Source organism: Scyliorhinus canicula, chromosome 1 (assembly GCF_902713615.1).
Source record: "Scyliorhinus canicula chromosome 1, sScyCan1.1, whole genome shotgun sequence".
In the NCBI taxonomy this organism is placed as follows: Eukaryota; Metazoa; Chordata; class Chondrichthyes; order Carcharhiniformes; family Scyliorhinidae; genus Scyliorhinus; species Scyliorhinus canicula.
The window spans coordinates 72,842,598-72,856,748 of record NC_052146.1 but is presented as its reverse complement, the minus strand read 5'-3'; the positions used below and the strand labels follow the sequence as shown (position 1 = coordinate 72,856,748).

Sequence of the window (14,151 nt, the reverse complement as noted above, 5' to 3'; positions counted from 1 at the left end):
CCACTCTTGGAAAAAGCTTGTTGCTATCCACCCTGTCCATACCTCTCAATCTTGTAGAACTCAATCAGGTCCCCCTCAACCTCAGTCTTTCCAATGAAAACAATCCTGATCTACTCAACCTTACTTCATAGCTAGCACCCTCCATACCTCCTCTGCACCCTCTCTAAAGCATCCACATCCTTCTGGTAATGTGGTGACCAGAACTGCACATGGTATTCCAAATGTGGCCTAACCAAAGTCCTATACAACTGTAACATGACCTGCCGACTCTTGTACTCAATACCCCATCCGATGAAGGCAAGCATGCTGTATGCCTTCTTGGCCACTCTATCGACCTGTATTGCCACCTTCAGGGTACAATGGACCTGAACTCCCAGATCTCTCTGTACATCAATTTTCCCCAGGACTCTTCCATTGACCGTGTAGTCTGCTCTTGAATTGGATCTTCCAAAAAGCATCATCTCACATTCGCCTGAATTGAACTCCATCTGCCATTTCTCTACTCAACTCTCCAATCTAGCTATATTTTGCTGCATTCTCTGACGGTCCCCCTCGCTATCTGCAACTCCACCAATCTTAGTATCATCTGCAAACTTGCTAATCAGACCACCTATACCTTCATCCAGATCATTTACGTATATCAAATACAACAGTGGTCCGAGCACGGATCCCTCGTCACTAGTCACCTTTCTCCATTTTGAGACACTCCCTTCCACCACTACTCTCTGTCTCCTGTTGCCCAGCCAGTTCTTTATCCATCTAGCTAGTACATGCTGAACCCCATGTGACTTCACTTTTTCCATCAACCTGCCATGGGAAACTTTATCAAACGCCTTACTGAAGTCCATGTATATGACATCTACAGCCCTTCCCTCAACAATTAACTTTGTCACTACCTCAAAGAATTCTATTAGGTTTGTAAGACATGACTTTCCCTGCACAAAACCATGCTGCCTATCACTGATAAGTCTATTTTCTTCCAGATGTGAATAGATCCTATCCCTCAGTATCTTCTCCAACAGTTTGCCTACCACTGACATCAGGCTCACAGGTCTATAATTCCCTGGTTTATCCTTGCTGACTTTCTTAAACAAAGGGACAACATTAGCAATTCTCCAGTCCTCCAGGACCTCACCCGTGCTCAAGGATGCTGCAAGGATATCTGTTAAGGCCCAGCTATTTTGTCCCTCACTTCTCTCAGTAACCTGGGATAGATCCCATCCGGACCTAGGGACTTGTCCACCTTAATGCCTTTTAGAATACCCAAAACTTCCCCCTTCCTTATGCCGACTTGACCTAGAGTATTTAAACAGCCATCCCTAACCTCAACATCCGTCATGTCCCTCTCCTTGGTGAATAAGAATCTCACCCATTTCCTCTGACTTCACGCATAAATTCCCTCTTTTGTCTTTGAATGGGCCAATTCTTTCTCTAGTTCTCTTGCTCCTTATATACGAATAAAAGGCTTTGGGATTTTCCTTAACCCTGTTAGCCAAAGATATTTCATGACCCCTTTTAGCCCTCTTTATTGCACGTTTGAGATTTGTCCTACTTTCCCGATATTCCTCCTAAGCTTCATCAGTTTTAAGTCGCCTAGATCTTTTGCATGCTTCCTTTTCCATCTTAGCTAGTCTCACAATTCCACCCGTCATCCATGGTTCTCTAATCTTGCCATTTCCATCCCTCATTTTCACAGGGACATGTCTGTCCTGCACTCTAATCAACCTTTCCTTAAAAGACTTCCACATTTCAAATGTGGATTTACCCTTAAACAGCTGCTCCCAATCCACATTCCCTAGCTCCTGCCGAATTTTATTATACTCTGCCTTTCCCCAATTTAGTACTCTTCCTTCAGGACCACTCTTGTCTTTGTCCATGGGTATTCTAAAACTTACGGAAATGTGATTGCTATTCCCACAGTAATCACCGACTGAAACTTCAACCACCTGGCCGGGATCATTTCCCAATACCAGGTCCAGTATGGCCCCTTCCCGAGTTGGACTATTTACATACTGCTCTAAAAAAACTCTCCTGGATGCTCTTTACAAATTCTGCTCCATCTACGCCTCCAACACTACATGAGTCCCATTCAATGTTGGGGAAGTTTAAAATCTCCCATCACGACCACCCTATTGCTCCTACATTTTTCTATAATCAGTCTACATATTTGTAACTCTACTTCACGCTCGCTTTTGGGAGGCCTGTAGTAAAGTCCCAACAATGTTACTGCACCCTTCCTATTTCTTAGCTGTACCCATATTGCCTCGGTGCTCGAATCCTCCGTAGTGTCCTCCTTAATCACAGCTGTGATATCATCTCTGACCAGTAATGCAACTCCTTTACCCTTTTACCTCCCTCTCTATCCCTCCTGAAGCACCTGTACCCTGGGATATTTAGTTGCCAACCTTGCCCTTCCCTCAACCAAGTCTCAGTAATACCAATAACATCATATTCCCAGGTACTAATCCAAGCCCTAAATTCATCTGCCTTACCTGCTACACTTCTCGCATTAAAACAAATGCACCTCAGACCACCTGTCCCTTTGCGTTCATCATCTCTTCCCTGTCTGTCCTGCAGCCAATCTGAGACATCCCTGACCCGTGCACCTGGGAGGCAACATACCATTCGGGAGTCTCGTTTTCGACCATAGAAACGCCTGTCTACTCCCCTTACGATTGAATCCCCTATGACTATAGCCCTGCCAGTCTTTTTCCCGCCCTTCTGTGCAACAGAGCCAGCCACGGTGCCATGAACCTGGCTACTACTGCCTTCCCCTGGTGAGTCATCTCCCCCAACAGTATCCAAAACTGTATACCTATTTTGGAGGGAGATGACCGCGGGGACACCTGCACTGCCTCCCTGCTCTTTCTCTGCCTTTTGGTCACCCATTCCCTGTCTCCCTCAACAATCCTAATTTGCGGTGTGACCAACTTAACTGAACGCGCTATCCGCAACCTCCTTAGCATCGCGGATGCTCCAAAGTGAGTCCATCCGCAGCTCCAGAGCCGTCATGTGGTCTAACAGGAGCTGCAACTGGACACACTTCCTGCACATGAAGGAGTCAAGGGCATCGGCCGCGACCCTGAACTCTCACATTAAGCACGAGAAGCATAACACGGGTTATAAAGAGGAGTTGGCTAAAGTTAATACATTAAAGTATGTGGTACAAACTTTGATCCACTCAAGAATGTTTTTTTGTTTTTCCAGTAGTTTTGTAATTTTAGAACATTCATGTTGTCCCATTCACACGGAGTTTGTGTGACATATGATTTATTGGCTTTTGATATGTTTAGAGAACAGATGGGTTTTATTTTCAACAATTTAGCATTCATAGTGCGGACCCACTGAAATAACCTTCTTTAAAAGATAAGAAGGAACAACAGCCTGGATCTGACATGTTGGACCAGCCTGCTTTCACGTTGCTAGATGTGAGGTATTGCATCTCCATTCTTTAACTGACTACTAGGTGCAGTGCATCTTGATTTCCCTGACCACTGCGTGCATAAGGTCAGAGCACTATCCTTCTATTGCTGTAGCATGTTGGAGAAACCTTGCTGTACTAGCTGTTGGGTGCAGCACCAGAAGATTGTCCTGATAGCTGGGCACAATGCCTTGGAGCACCGTTTTGTCAGATGCACTTTATTGGACACAAACCTCCTAGCTAATTGGTGAGGAATTTTAAAAACTCCTCTGGCCATTAGCTGATGGGTGAGTGATATTGCAGAGAATTGGCTTTCGCTGCCAAAGACTGGACTCAAAACAAAAGTATTGTTTTGTTTCTGGTTTGCCTCTGCCCCTCTCCCTCTTATGTGCATGTGCTATTGTCTGATTAACAGATTAATTGAGGGGCTAGTAAAGAGCTAGTTATGAAACTGAAATGTGTGTAATGTAACAACGTGAAACTGAGAACTGTATGTGGACAGGACACATTCTAATGCAGTTCGAGTCTAAGAGTTAGGTACAAAATGGAGTGATCTAGTTCTTTAATCATAACTTCATTGGTCTCAGTGGCTCTGGATTAAAATTAGTGTTGTCTGCTAAATTTGGGGAACAAAAACAAGTAATTTTTGTTCTTCAACTGATAGCCATACGTGAAGAGCGACACTGTGGTGTCATAGTTCAAGACAACAGCAAGTTTTAAAAGGATTGAAAAAGAGGTGGTGTTCAGGAAATAATGACTAACTGATGCTGAGCTGTGGTTTTAAACGCTGATAATTATATGAAGCAATATTGAGTGATGGGGGGGCATTCATACTTTGGAGGGGTTGGACAAGCTGAAATTTGATTGGGACAATGTGATTAGTTTTGAATTAAACACTATGCAGATGTAGGATGGAGGGAGAGTATGTAGGACAGAGTTTTGATGCATAGAGACATTTATGGCACTGAAGGATGCCATTTGACTATACCAACTCTCTGTGGAGCAATCCAGTCAGTCCCATCCCCCTCTTTATCCCTGTAGCCCTGCGAGTTTATTTGAATTATTTGAAGTGCCCACCCAATTTCCTTTTGAAATCATTGGTCGTCACAGCTTCCACCACCACCACCACCCTTGTGAGCAGTGGATTCAAGGTTATTGCCATTCGTTCTGTTTAAAAACACTTCTTCCTTAAATTCCCTTGCATCTCTTGTCCAAAAACGTCAATATATCTCCTCTTGTCCTTTACCATTAGCTAACACGAACAATTTTTTCTTGTCTACCTGATTCTAACGTATCTTAATCCTGTACATATTTATTAAACCTCTCTTCAATCTGCTTTGCTCCAAGGAGAATAATCTCCAATCTAACTAACCTCATAGGTAAAATCCCCCATCCCTGGAACCATTCTGGTAAATCACAGCTCCTAGGCCCTCCCCAGAACTGAATGCAATACTCTATTTGTGACCTAACCAGAGCTTTTAAGGAAAAACATATTTCAAAATCGTTTGGGGTTCTAAAGCATTTCTTCATTTCCTTATGTTATATATATGTCATCGTTTTTCTGTTACTGCGCTTGGCATGTTAGAGTCTCAGTGAATCTAAATGGAGTGTTGTGAATTAAATTCAACCACAGAATGGCATGGTAGCACAGTGGTTCATACTGCTGCCTCACAGCGCCAGGGACCCGTGTTCCTGAGTTTTTACATTCTCCCTGTGTCTGCATGGTTTTCCTCCAGATGCTCTGGTTCCCTCCCACAGTCCAAAGATGTACGGGTTTGGTGGATTGGCCTTGCTAAATTGCCCCTTAGTGTCCAGGGATGTGCAGGTTAGGTTATGGGGTTACGGGAGTAGGGAGGAATGGTTGGGTGAGTGGATATGGGTAGAGTACTCATTCGAAGGGTCGGTGCAGACTCAATGGGTCGAATGGCCTCCTTCCGCACGATAGGAATTCTATGAATCATCAAAGATTCCTCACTCACTCCCACCAGCCACACAATACCATTTTCTCGGTTCTCAGGCTTTCCCTGGTAACCAGATTGTCCAGAATTATTTGAAAAGAAAATGTCCCCATTTTAATCTCCTGTCCAGTACTGACTCTTGTACAGGCTGATGTCCTGCTTGGGCTGCTGTGATGCTGGAACTATTATTGTAATCCCTTTTACAGTATTCAAAATAATGAATTTCTGGACGATGAATAGCTCTACAAGGTGCAAATCAACAATATGATTATTGTTCTCAATCTGTTTATTCACACCAGATCAGTAATCGTGCTGGGGATTCCATGGTTCTGGACTGGGATAGAGTTCGAGTATTTGACCGGGAAGTTGCACAAATGTATCTGAATATGACAAAATCCACAACAGAAACTAAGGTGAGTAAGAGTGCAAACCTAGATCTTTAGTCCCTGTGAATCTCTTGGTGAGGGGGGTGGGGCGGGGGAGCATGCAGTGGTTAGGTTACTGGGAAATCTGGAAATTAGAAGCTGCTATCAATAAAACTGACCGTGAAGCAGTTGGCTTGCTGTAAAAACGAGTGTGCCATTCTACTCTGTTCTGATTTATATGTGAAATCCAGCTTCCTTACTGATTCATAACTACCTTCTGAAGTGTTTTTTAAAAAACACTCAATTGTACCAAAACTGATACAATTACTGCAGTCGTTGAAGAGCAAGACTACCTTCTCAGTGACTTAAGGATGGACAATAAATGCTTGCCTTGCCAGTGATGCACACATCCTGAGAAATAGATTGAGTTTATAGAAAGAAAATAATTCCCTAAATACACAGAACTGGGTAATCACATGAGTTGAAAGAGAATTGCAGTCTGGAAATCCTCAGAGAATGGGGTCTGTAACCTTTGTAATGAGTAATAGATGATGGGCGGGGAGAAGGAGGAAATTGGACAATTGCAGATGGAAACAAAGAGGAGGATTTTGATTCCAAAGTAAAACTAGTTGGTATTAAATTCTACAACTTGCAGAAGAGAAGGTGTCTTTGTATCAGCTGAAAATCAGTGCCTTTGAGAGAATCATTGGACAAATTGCAAGCCCATTCAGCTCTTTGCTTCAGGCAGATTATTCTCCATGGTCAACTCCTGGACTTCTGATTCCCATGAATGCAAGTCATTTCCTGTGGCATGTAATGACTTGAGAAAGAAAACTGCTAACTGAAGATCAGGGCTCTCTTAATTCTAGAAGTACCTTATAGCTGGATTTCTGTTGATTTTTGTTGCAGGTGGAATCTGTGAGTAAAAAGGAGAAGGTGAAACAACGACCACAGGCTCTAAACACGGTGGAGATGCTGCGTGTAGCCAGCTCTGCCCTGGGTATGCTGTGTTAAATACAACTCTCACTCATCATTACCTGGTGATAAATCTGATTTCTTTGCTGTGTAAAGTGTTTGGATGCTACGAATGAAAAATAAATATATTTTTAAATTTCCTTTTATCTTTTATTTTAAAACTTTATCTAGGTTTGTTGTGATGACATTTTATTACTGGGGTATGGTGCATTGTCAAGGGCAGTGTCAGAATTGAAGACTCAAATCAACTTACCCTGACCAGCAAGCCTTTCTGCATGAGCATGATATTTTACACTGAGCGGAAACGGAATTATCTGCTGAACAATGAGCAGTTTTGTGCTCCTTCGTAGGCCCACGCCTATTTGGATTGAGACTGCCCGAACGCATTTTACATAGGATGGTCAGCAGATTGAGGCACAGCAGATCTGACACGATAAGATTATGGTTCATAATTCACATGGCAAATTTTGATGCTGGTTACAAATTATTTCACTGACTTTCGGGCACAAACTATCCTCTGCAATGGCAGTATGGAAATGTGATATTGGGGACTGAGATGTTGCTAGTTTCAGTAATTTTACAAGTAAATAAAGAAGATTCCGAAAGCTCTTGAGAATTAAATGCAAGCCCCAGGACATCTGTGTATTTCTACAGACTATGTTTCTCAATTCTGGTCAGCTACTTTCCATAGAAAATGAGCAAGATCTTCCATTGAATTTGCATCTATTTTGGGAACATTCTGTGTGAATGGTGATAGAAAATGTGGGAGGGAGGCTTCTGCCATATCTGAGATTTTCCACAGGGAGTGACATGGCCATTGAAATCTAGGTGGGCATATTGAATTGATGGGGGTATGTTATCATCTTTCCCATTATTGACACCTTGGCCAAATGGGTGTCAGGAATGCTGTTGATTGACTGAGATGATTTGTTAATCAGTTCACTTGTGATTTTTTGTATCTTTCTTCTTATGTTCAGTAATTTCCCCATCGACCATGGTTACCTTATTTCCAGTTCTGCAGAAGGGTCATCATTTAACTATAAATCTCTCTATTCTCTCCATAGATGCTGACTATTTTCAGCATGTTTTTTGTTTCAGATTTCACTGCTGCTGTTAGAGTGATGATAAAGCAGCAGTGTGGAACTATACTTATTAATTTTATTATGCCTCTTATGAGCTGGTACCAAACCCATTGCATTTCAAATTGTTAAAGGCAAAAATAATGGCTGGAATTCTCTGGCCTTTGGAATTCACTTTTCCCACTGGCAGTGGTAGATTCATAGAATTTACAGGGCAGAAGGAGGCCACCCGGCCAATCAAGTCCGCACCGGCCCTTGGAAAGAGCACCCCACCCAAGCACACACCTCCACCCCATCCCTGTAACCCAGTAGCCCCACCTAACCCTTTTGGTCACTAAGGGTAATTTATCATGGCCAATCCACCTAACCTGCACGTCTTTGGACTGTGGGAGGAAACCGGAGCACCAGAAGGAAACCCACGCAGTCACGGGGAGATCGTGCAAACTCCACACAGACAGTGAGCCAAGCCGGGAATCAAACCTGTGTCCCTGAAGCTGTGAAGCAACAGTGCTAACCACTGTGCTACCGTGCCGCCCTGCCCGTGGTTTTCCTGGCAGCGTGGGGTGGCTCCAACGGGAAATCCCATTGACAAGCAGCAGGAAGAGCGAACTCCGCCACTCGCAAACGGCAGGCCGCTGTGAAAAAAATGCAGCTGGGAGACCGGTGAAGCCTGTCCAATATCTCAAAAAATGGTGTTCTGCGACATTATTAGTCATTAGTTCACATTTCGGCTTACTAGATTGCAGAGATGCTAAAATGCCAATTTCTATTCTTGCCCCACCTTCTCAAAGGCCCCTCAGTTATGAAAAATGCAGAACAGCAGGTTGCTATATAGATATTAAATTAAAATCTAGAATTTTCCGTTTTTCAAGGGTACCGCAGTTATGCATAGTGAATAAAGCGATTGATTGCTTCAGCCTCCGTCTCAAGGATATTTGTTGATGGTTAACTCTCACACTTCATTTGTTTATACAGGGATGGGCCCACAGCATGCTATGCAAATAGCTGAGAAGCTGTACACCCAGGGGTACATCAGCTACCCTCGAACAGAGACTACCCAATACCCAGAAAACTTTGATCTCAAGGGAAGCCTCCGACAGCAAGCAAACAACCCCTACTGGAGTGATATGGTTGGTAAATGAATGACCTTTGTTTAAAGGATGTAGGAATTGCTTCTGTTTCTGACATTTAATTTCCAACTGGGATATTGATGGCACAGGTTTATTTCAGGTATTGTCATTTGTTGCTTTGAAAATATAATTTGTGACTTCCGATGGCGGTCATGTTGTGACCGGTCGCTTATTTGGCAGCTCGTGCTCAAGGCTGGGGTTTTTATTTCGGACCTTTTCCCCGTTTCGAGGGTGGAGTGGCTAAAAAGGTGTAGGATGTGTCAGAGGGGAGTCTGATTCCACTGGTGGGACTAGTGGTTGGATCCAAAGACCAGAAGTGGGTCAAGAAGAAGGGAACAGCTGGAGAAGTAGAATCTTCCTGCGCCACAGCTTAAGATAGCAGAGGATGCTGAGCCGGTGCTGACAACCCAATGGTTGATGGACCAACTGGTGGACTTCTTAAATGAGAGGTTCAGCCAGCAGAGGAGAGAGGCCATGAGGACCTAGCCAAGGCGGTAGACCTGTTGAAGTCTGGGATTGATCAAGTGGAGCAGAGGCTGGAGTCCCAGGGTCAGGCCATCCGGAAAGTGGAGGAGGCGGTGGGGGAGCACAAGGAGTAGTTGGCTTCGCTGGCAGCTGAGGTGGGAGTAAAGCGAGTTAGCCAGAGGCGTCTGCAGGGGAAGGTGGAGGACCGTGCGAACCACTCCCAGAGGCAGAACTTGAGAATTGTAGAGATGCCTGAAGGCATCGAGGGAGCGGACGCTGCCACGTACACGGCTGGAATGTTGGAGAAGCTGATGGGAGAGGGTACCTTTGGCCGGCCCCTGGAGGTCGATTGAACGCACAGGACGTTAATGAAGATGCCGCAGGCTAATGAGCCGCCGAGGACAATAGTAGAGCGTCTTCACCGGTTTCTAGATAAGAAGATCTTGAGATGGGCGAAACTGACGAGGAGATGCACCTGTGAGGGGAGTGAGCTGCGAGTGTATCAAGACCTGGGCGCGGACTTGGCATAGAGGAGGGTTTAATCAGGTGAAGACTGCCCTCTTTAAAAAGTGAGTGAAGTTTGAGATGTTGTACACGGCTCGCCTCTGGGTGGCCTGTGACCTTTAGCAATAAAGAGCATCATTTTGGAACACCAGAGGAGGCGACTAAATTTTTGAGAGACAATGGACTGGCAGGTGAAGGGGGACATTGAACTTTGGAGGAGGGGAGTGGAGAGGAATATGGTTCCTTTTGTCCTGTTCTTTTTGGTAATTCTTGTATTTTTTCGGTTTGGTGGGTGGTTGGGGAACTCTTCTCCTCCGAGATGCTTTGAGGTAATGAGGGGTGAGTGCACCTTTCTGACTGTTGAGATTTTTTTTTTTCTCGTTTATTGTCGCACTGTTGTGAGGGGTATCTGTGGAGGGTAGGAGATGGTGGCACCTTGGGCGGGAGCTGCCAGGCTAACTGGGCGGGATAGTTAATGGGAGCACAGTGGGGGTGATCAGGTGGGTACTGTAGCAGTGGGGTGGGGGGTGGGATTGTTGGTTTGTTTAGGGGAGGGTGGGGCTACTGACAAAGGAGTATTTGTGGAAGGTACTGGGGCGGTTCGGGTTTGGACAGGGGTTTGCAGATTGGATTTGATTGCTGTACCAGGCGCCGGTGGCGAGTGTCAGAACGAATCAGGTGAGTTTGGGGTATTTTAGGTTATGCAGGGGGGGCGAGGCAAGGATGCCCTCTCTCCCTGTTGCTTTTCGCCTTGCCTATAAAGCCATTGGCGATGATCCTTTAGAGCGTCTAGGGGTTGGAAAGGGATTGTACGGGGGTGAATGGAGTGTAGGGTGTCCCTGCATGCGGACAACCACTGGAAAGCACAGGGGGTATCATGGACAGTTTGGTGAAATTCAGTAAGTTTTCGGGGTACAAATTAAACATGGGAAAGAGTGAGGTCTTTCCGACTCAGGCGAGGGGGCAGGGGAAGAGATTGAGAAAGTTGCCGTTTAAGGTGGTGGGGAGCGCGTTTTAGGTATCTGGTATTCAGGTGGCGCGGGGGTGGGAGCAATTTCACAAGTTGCATCTGGCTCGGTTGGTGGAGCAAATGAGGGACAAATTTAAAAGGTGGTATGTGTTTCCATTGTCATTGGTGGTGGGGGGGGGGGGTGCAGTCCATAAAGATTGACTGTGCTCCCAAGGTTTTTGTTTGCATTCCAGAACCTCCCAATTTTTATCCTCAAGGCCTTTTTCAAGAAGGTTAATTTGATATTGGGATTTGTGTGGGCAGTGTAGGTCCCGCGGGTAAAAAAAGCGCTGTTGGAGTGAGGGGGGTGGGTGGAGGGTTGGCCTTGCCAAATGTCCCTGCTCAAGATGGCGCCGGAGCGAGGCGACTCTCTGCAAGCTCTCCCCAACAGATCCACATTTTCTTCCCATGTACTGAATGATCTGTTGAGCTGCTTGCAGAAAAATACTTTTCATTGTACCTCGGTACACGTGACAATAAACAAATCCAATCCAATGTAATGAATTATTATTAGGTGGCAAACATAACCATGGTAAGGAAGTGGGTAGTGGGGGTTGGGTCGGTTTGGGAGCAGATGGAGGCAGCCTCTTGTAAGGGTACTAGTTTGGGAGCCCTGTTGATGGCGCCTCTGCCGCTTGCGCTACCACAATACCGGTAGTTGTGGCGGCCGGAGGTGTGGGGACAATGGCAACAATACTTGAGGCTTGAGGGGGCCTCAGTTTGGGCCCCAATCTGTGGGAATCACAGGTTTGCACCGGGGCAACTGGATGGGGATTTTCCGGGTTGGTGGCTGGCGGGGATTGAGAGGTTGGAGATTTGTTCATGGAGGGCAGCTTCCCGAATTTGGAAGGACTGGCGAAGGAGTATGAGTTGCCCTGTGGAAATGGGTTCCGATACTCACAGGTGCGGAACTACGTGAGAAAGCATGTGTCGTCCTTTCCTCATCTGCCGACCCCAGGGTTGCAGGACCAGGTGCTGTCGAAAGCAGGAGTTGGAGAGGGCAAGATGGCAGAGATATATAAAGAATTGATGGATTAGGATGGCACTCTAATAGAAGTAGTTAAGCGAAAGTGGGAGGAGGAGCAGGGGGTAGAGATGGAGGCTGGGTTATGGGAGGAAGCTTTGAGGAGAATAATGGGTCCTCTTTGTGAGCCAGGCTGAGTCTCATTCAGTTTAAGGTAGCTCATAGGGCGCATATGGTGATGCTGATGGTGGTTCCAAGTCCAGAATTGACAGTGTTTGGAGTGTCGGAAGACCCGGGAGTTGAGGGGGTGAGACAGGCCAATGTTCTGGCTTTTGCCTCCCTGATAGTCCAAAGACGGATCCTGTTGGGGTGGAGGGACCGGGAGCCTCCGAAACCGGTGGTATGGATGAGTGATCTCGCGGATTTCCTTAAATTGCAGAAAATTTAATTTGCCTTAAGGGGGCGATGGAAGGGTTCGCCCGGAGTTGGAAACCGTTCATTGACTTCTTCCAGGGCAGTTGAGGCAGCCGGGGGAGGGAGGGGGGGGTCATTGATTTCTTCCAGGGCAGTTGAGGCAGCGGGGGGGATTAGGGTTAACAAGAAAAAGTGGAGGCAAGATGGTGGGGGTAATATATATATACCCCCCCACCCTCTCTGCTGGCAGGGGGGGCGGGTTGCGGTTGTTGGCTATTTATTGAATTATGCTATGTTCCCCTGTTTGTTATCTGTTGGTTATCTTTTTCCTCCTGGTTGTGGTTTTATTTGATGTTTAGACAGCTGGTTTGTGATGCAGAACAAGGCCAGCAGCGCGGGTTCAATTCCTGTACCATCTTACCCGAACTGGCGCTGGAATGTGGCGACTAGGGGCTTTTCACAGTAACTTCATACTTGTGACAATAAAAGGTTATTATTATTATTATTATTATTTATAAATGCCTTAATGAACATATCTTTTAAAAAAGAGAAAATATAGTTTGTATTTTGCAAAAGAACATTCAATGGCAAATTGCTCAGGAAGACATAGAGGAGCCCAAGATTGCAAACCAAAGGAGGTACTGTGTATCTAGATCATTGAGCTGAAAGGGGTATAGTGCGTCTGTGATTCAGCAGCCAAAATTAAATTAAGTCTCAATGAAGAGGATCTCTTCACTGATGCGATGGATGACCGCCTAGTTCACTCCATCAGTTTACCCCCCGAAAGTGGAAGTAGATATCTCTGTTTATTTGCTGTTCCCATCCCATTTGAACAATGCATTTCTTTCTTCCTCTGCACTCTTCTGCTTGTTCACCAAGACAGCCACACCAATTTATCATTGGTTGTCCATTTATTCTCCAACTAAAATGAAGTTGACCGGGAACTAATTGAGGAATATTTTATCTGACTATGATGATGGAATAAATTTTTTTTGTAGGTAAAGACATTACTTGCTGAAGGCATCAATCGTCCTCGAAAGGGTCAGGATGTTGGCGACCATCCTCCCATCACCCCGATGCGATCTGCCACAGAAGCTGAATTAGGTACGAATTTAATAGCTTTATCTTTAGCACAATTGTTCAACTTATAGCCCTCACCTGGATAACAAAGTCCTGACAATATTTGTGCTTCTTCGTGAAATGTTTGTAGATCTGTCTTACTCACAGAATTCTCCTAATTTAATTTCTGACCCTGAATGCGAGGAAAGGATTTATCTTGGTGCTGTTGCCTCATTGATGGATAAATCCTAGCTTGGTGCGATTGTGGCTTTGTTTGGAATCTTGTTAGAAGTACTATTAGAACTGTCATATCCCTGCCCGTAGAGGTCTTTTACGGTCTGTAACGGAAATAAAATTACCCTTTCTTTCCCGCCCGTCCCCTACATACACAATCATTCGTCCTGCTTTGCTGACATCCTAGGAATTTGCACACACTGAAACATGGTTTGGTTGTATACTTCATTTATTGCTTGCACTTTCTGTCAGCATATTTTTGTTCTGCATCAGCTGTTGCAAAATCAGGACAGTCACAGACAGCAACAAGAAATTTAAATATGCATGATTGAAAAATCAGCCTGTTCTGAGTTAGCTGTCCTTCGCTCAAGTGATGATAGATGCTAACAGCGATCAAGTTTGGAGGAAACGTGACAGCACAGTGGTTAGCATTGCTGGCTCATAGTGCTATGGACCCGGGTTCGATCCCAGCCCCGAGTCACTGTCCACGTGGCGGTTGCACATTCTCCCTGTATTTGCGTGGGTCTCACCCACACACTCAAAGGTGGATTGGCCACTAAATTGCCCCTTAATT

The 14,151-nt window shown here is 45.3% G+C and overlaps 1 protein-coding gene across 1 annotated transcript in view; it reads left to right on the top strand.

The window, feature by feature from the left end:
• Positions 1-14,151, top strand: part of top3b (DNA topoisomerase III beta) — a 95,479-nt gene that overhangs the window by 35,864 nt on the left and 45,464 nt on the right. The window contains exons 7-10 of the mRNA XM_038793200.1: positions 5,679-5,792; positions 6,654-6,744; positions 8,774-8,928; positions 13,283-13,388. Of these exons, the coding sequence (XP_038649128.1) occupies positions 5,679-5,792; positions 6,654-6,744; positions 8,774-8,928; positions 13,283-13,388 (466 nt within the window). The remainder of the gene's footprint in view (positions 1-5,678; positions 5,793-6,653; positions 6,745-8,773; positions 8,929-13,282; positions 13,389-14,151) is intronic.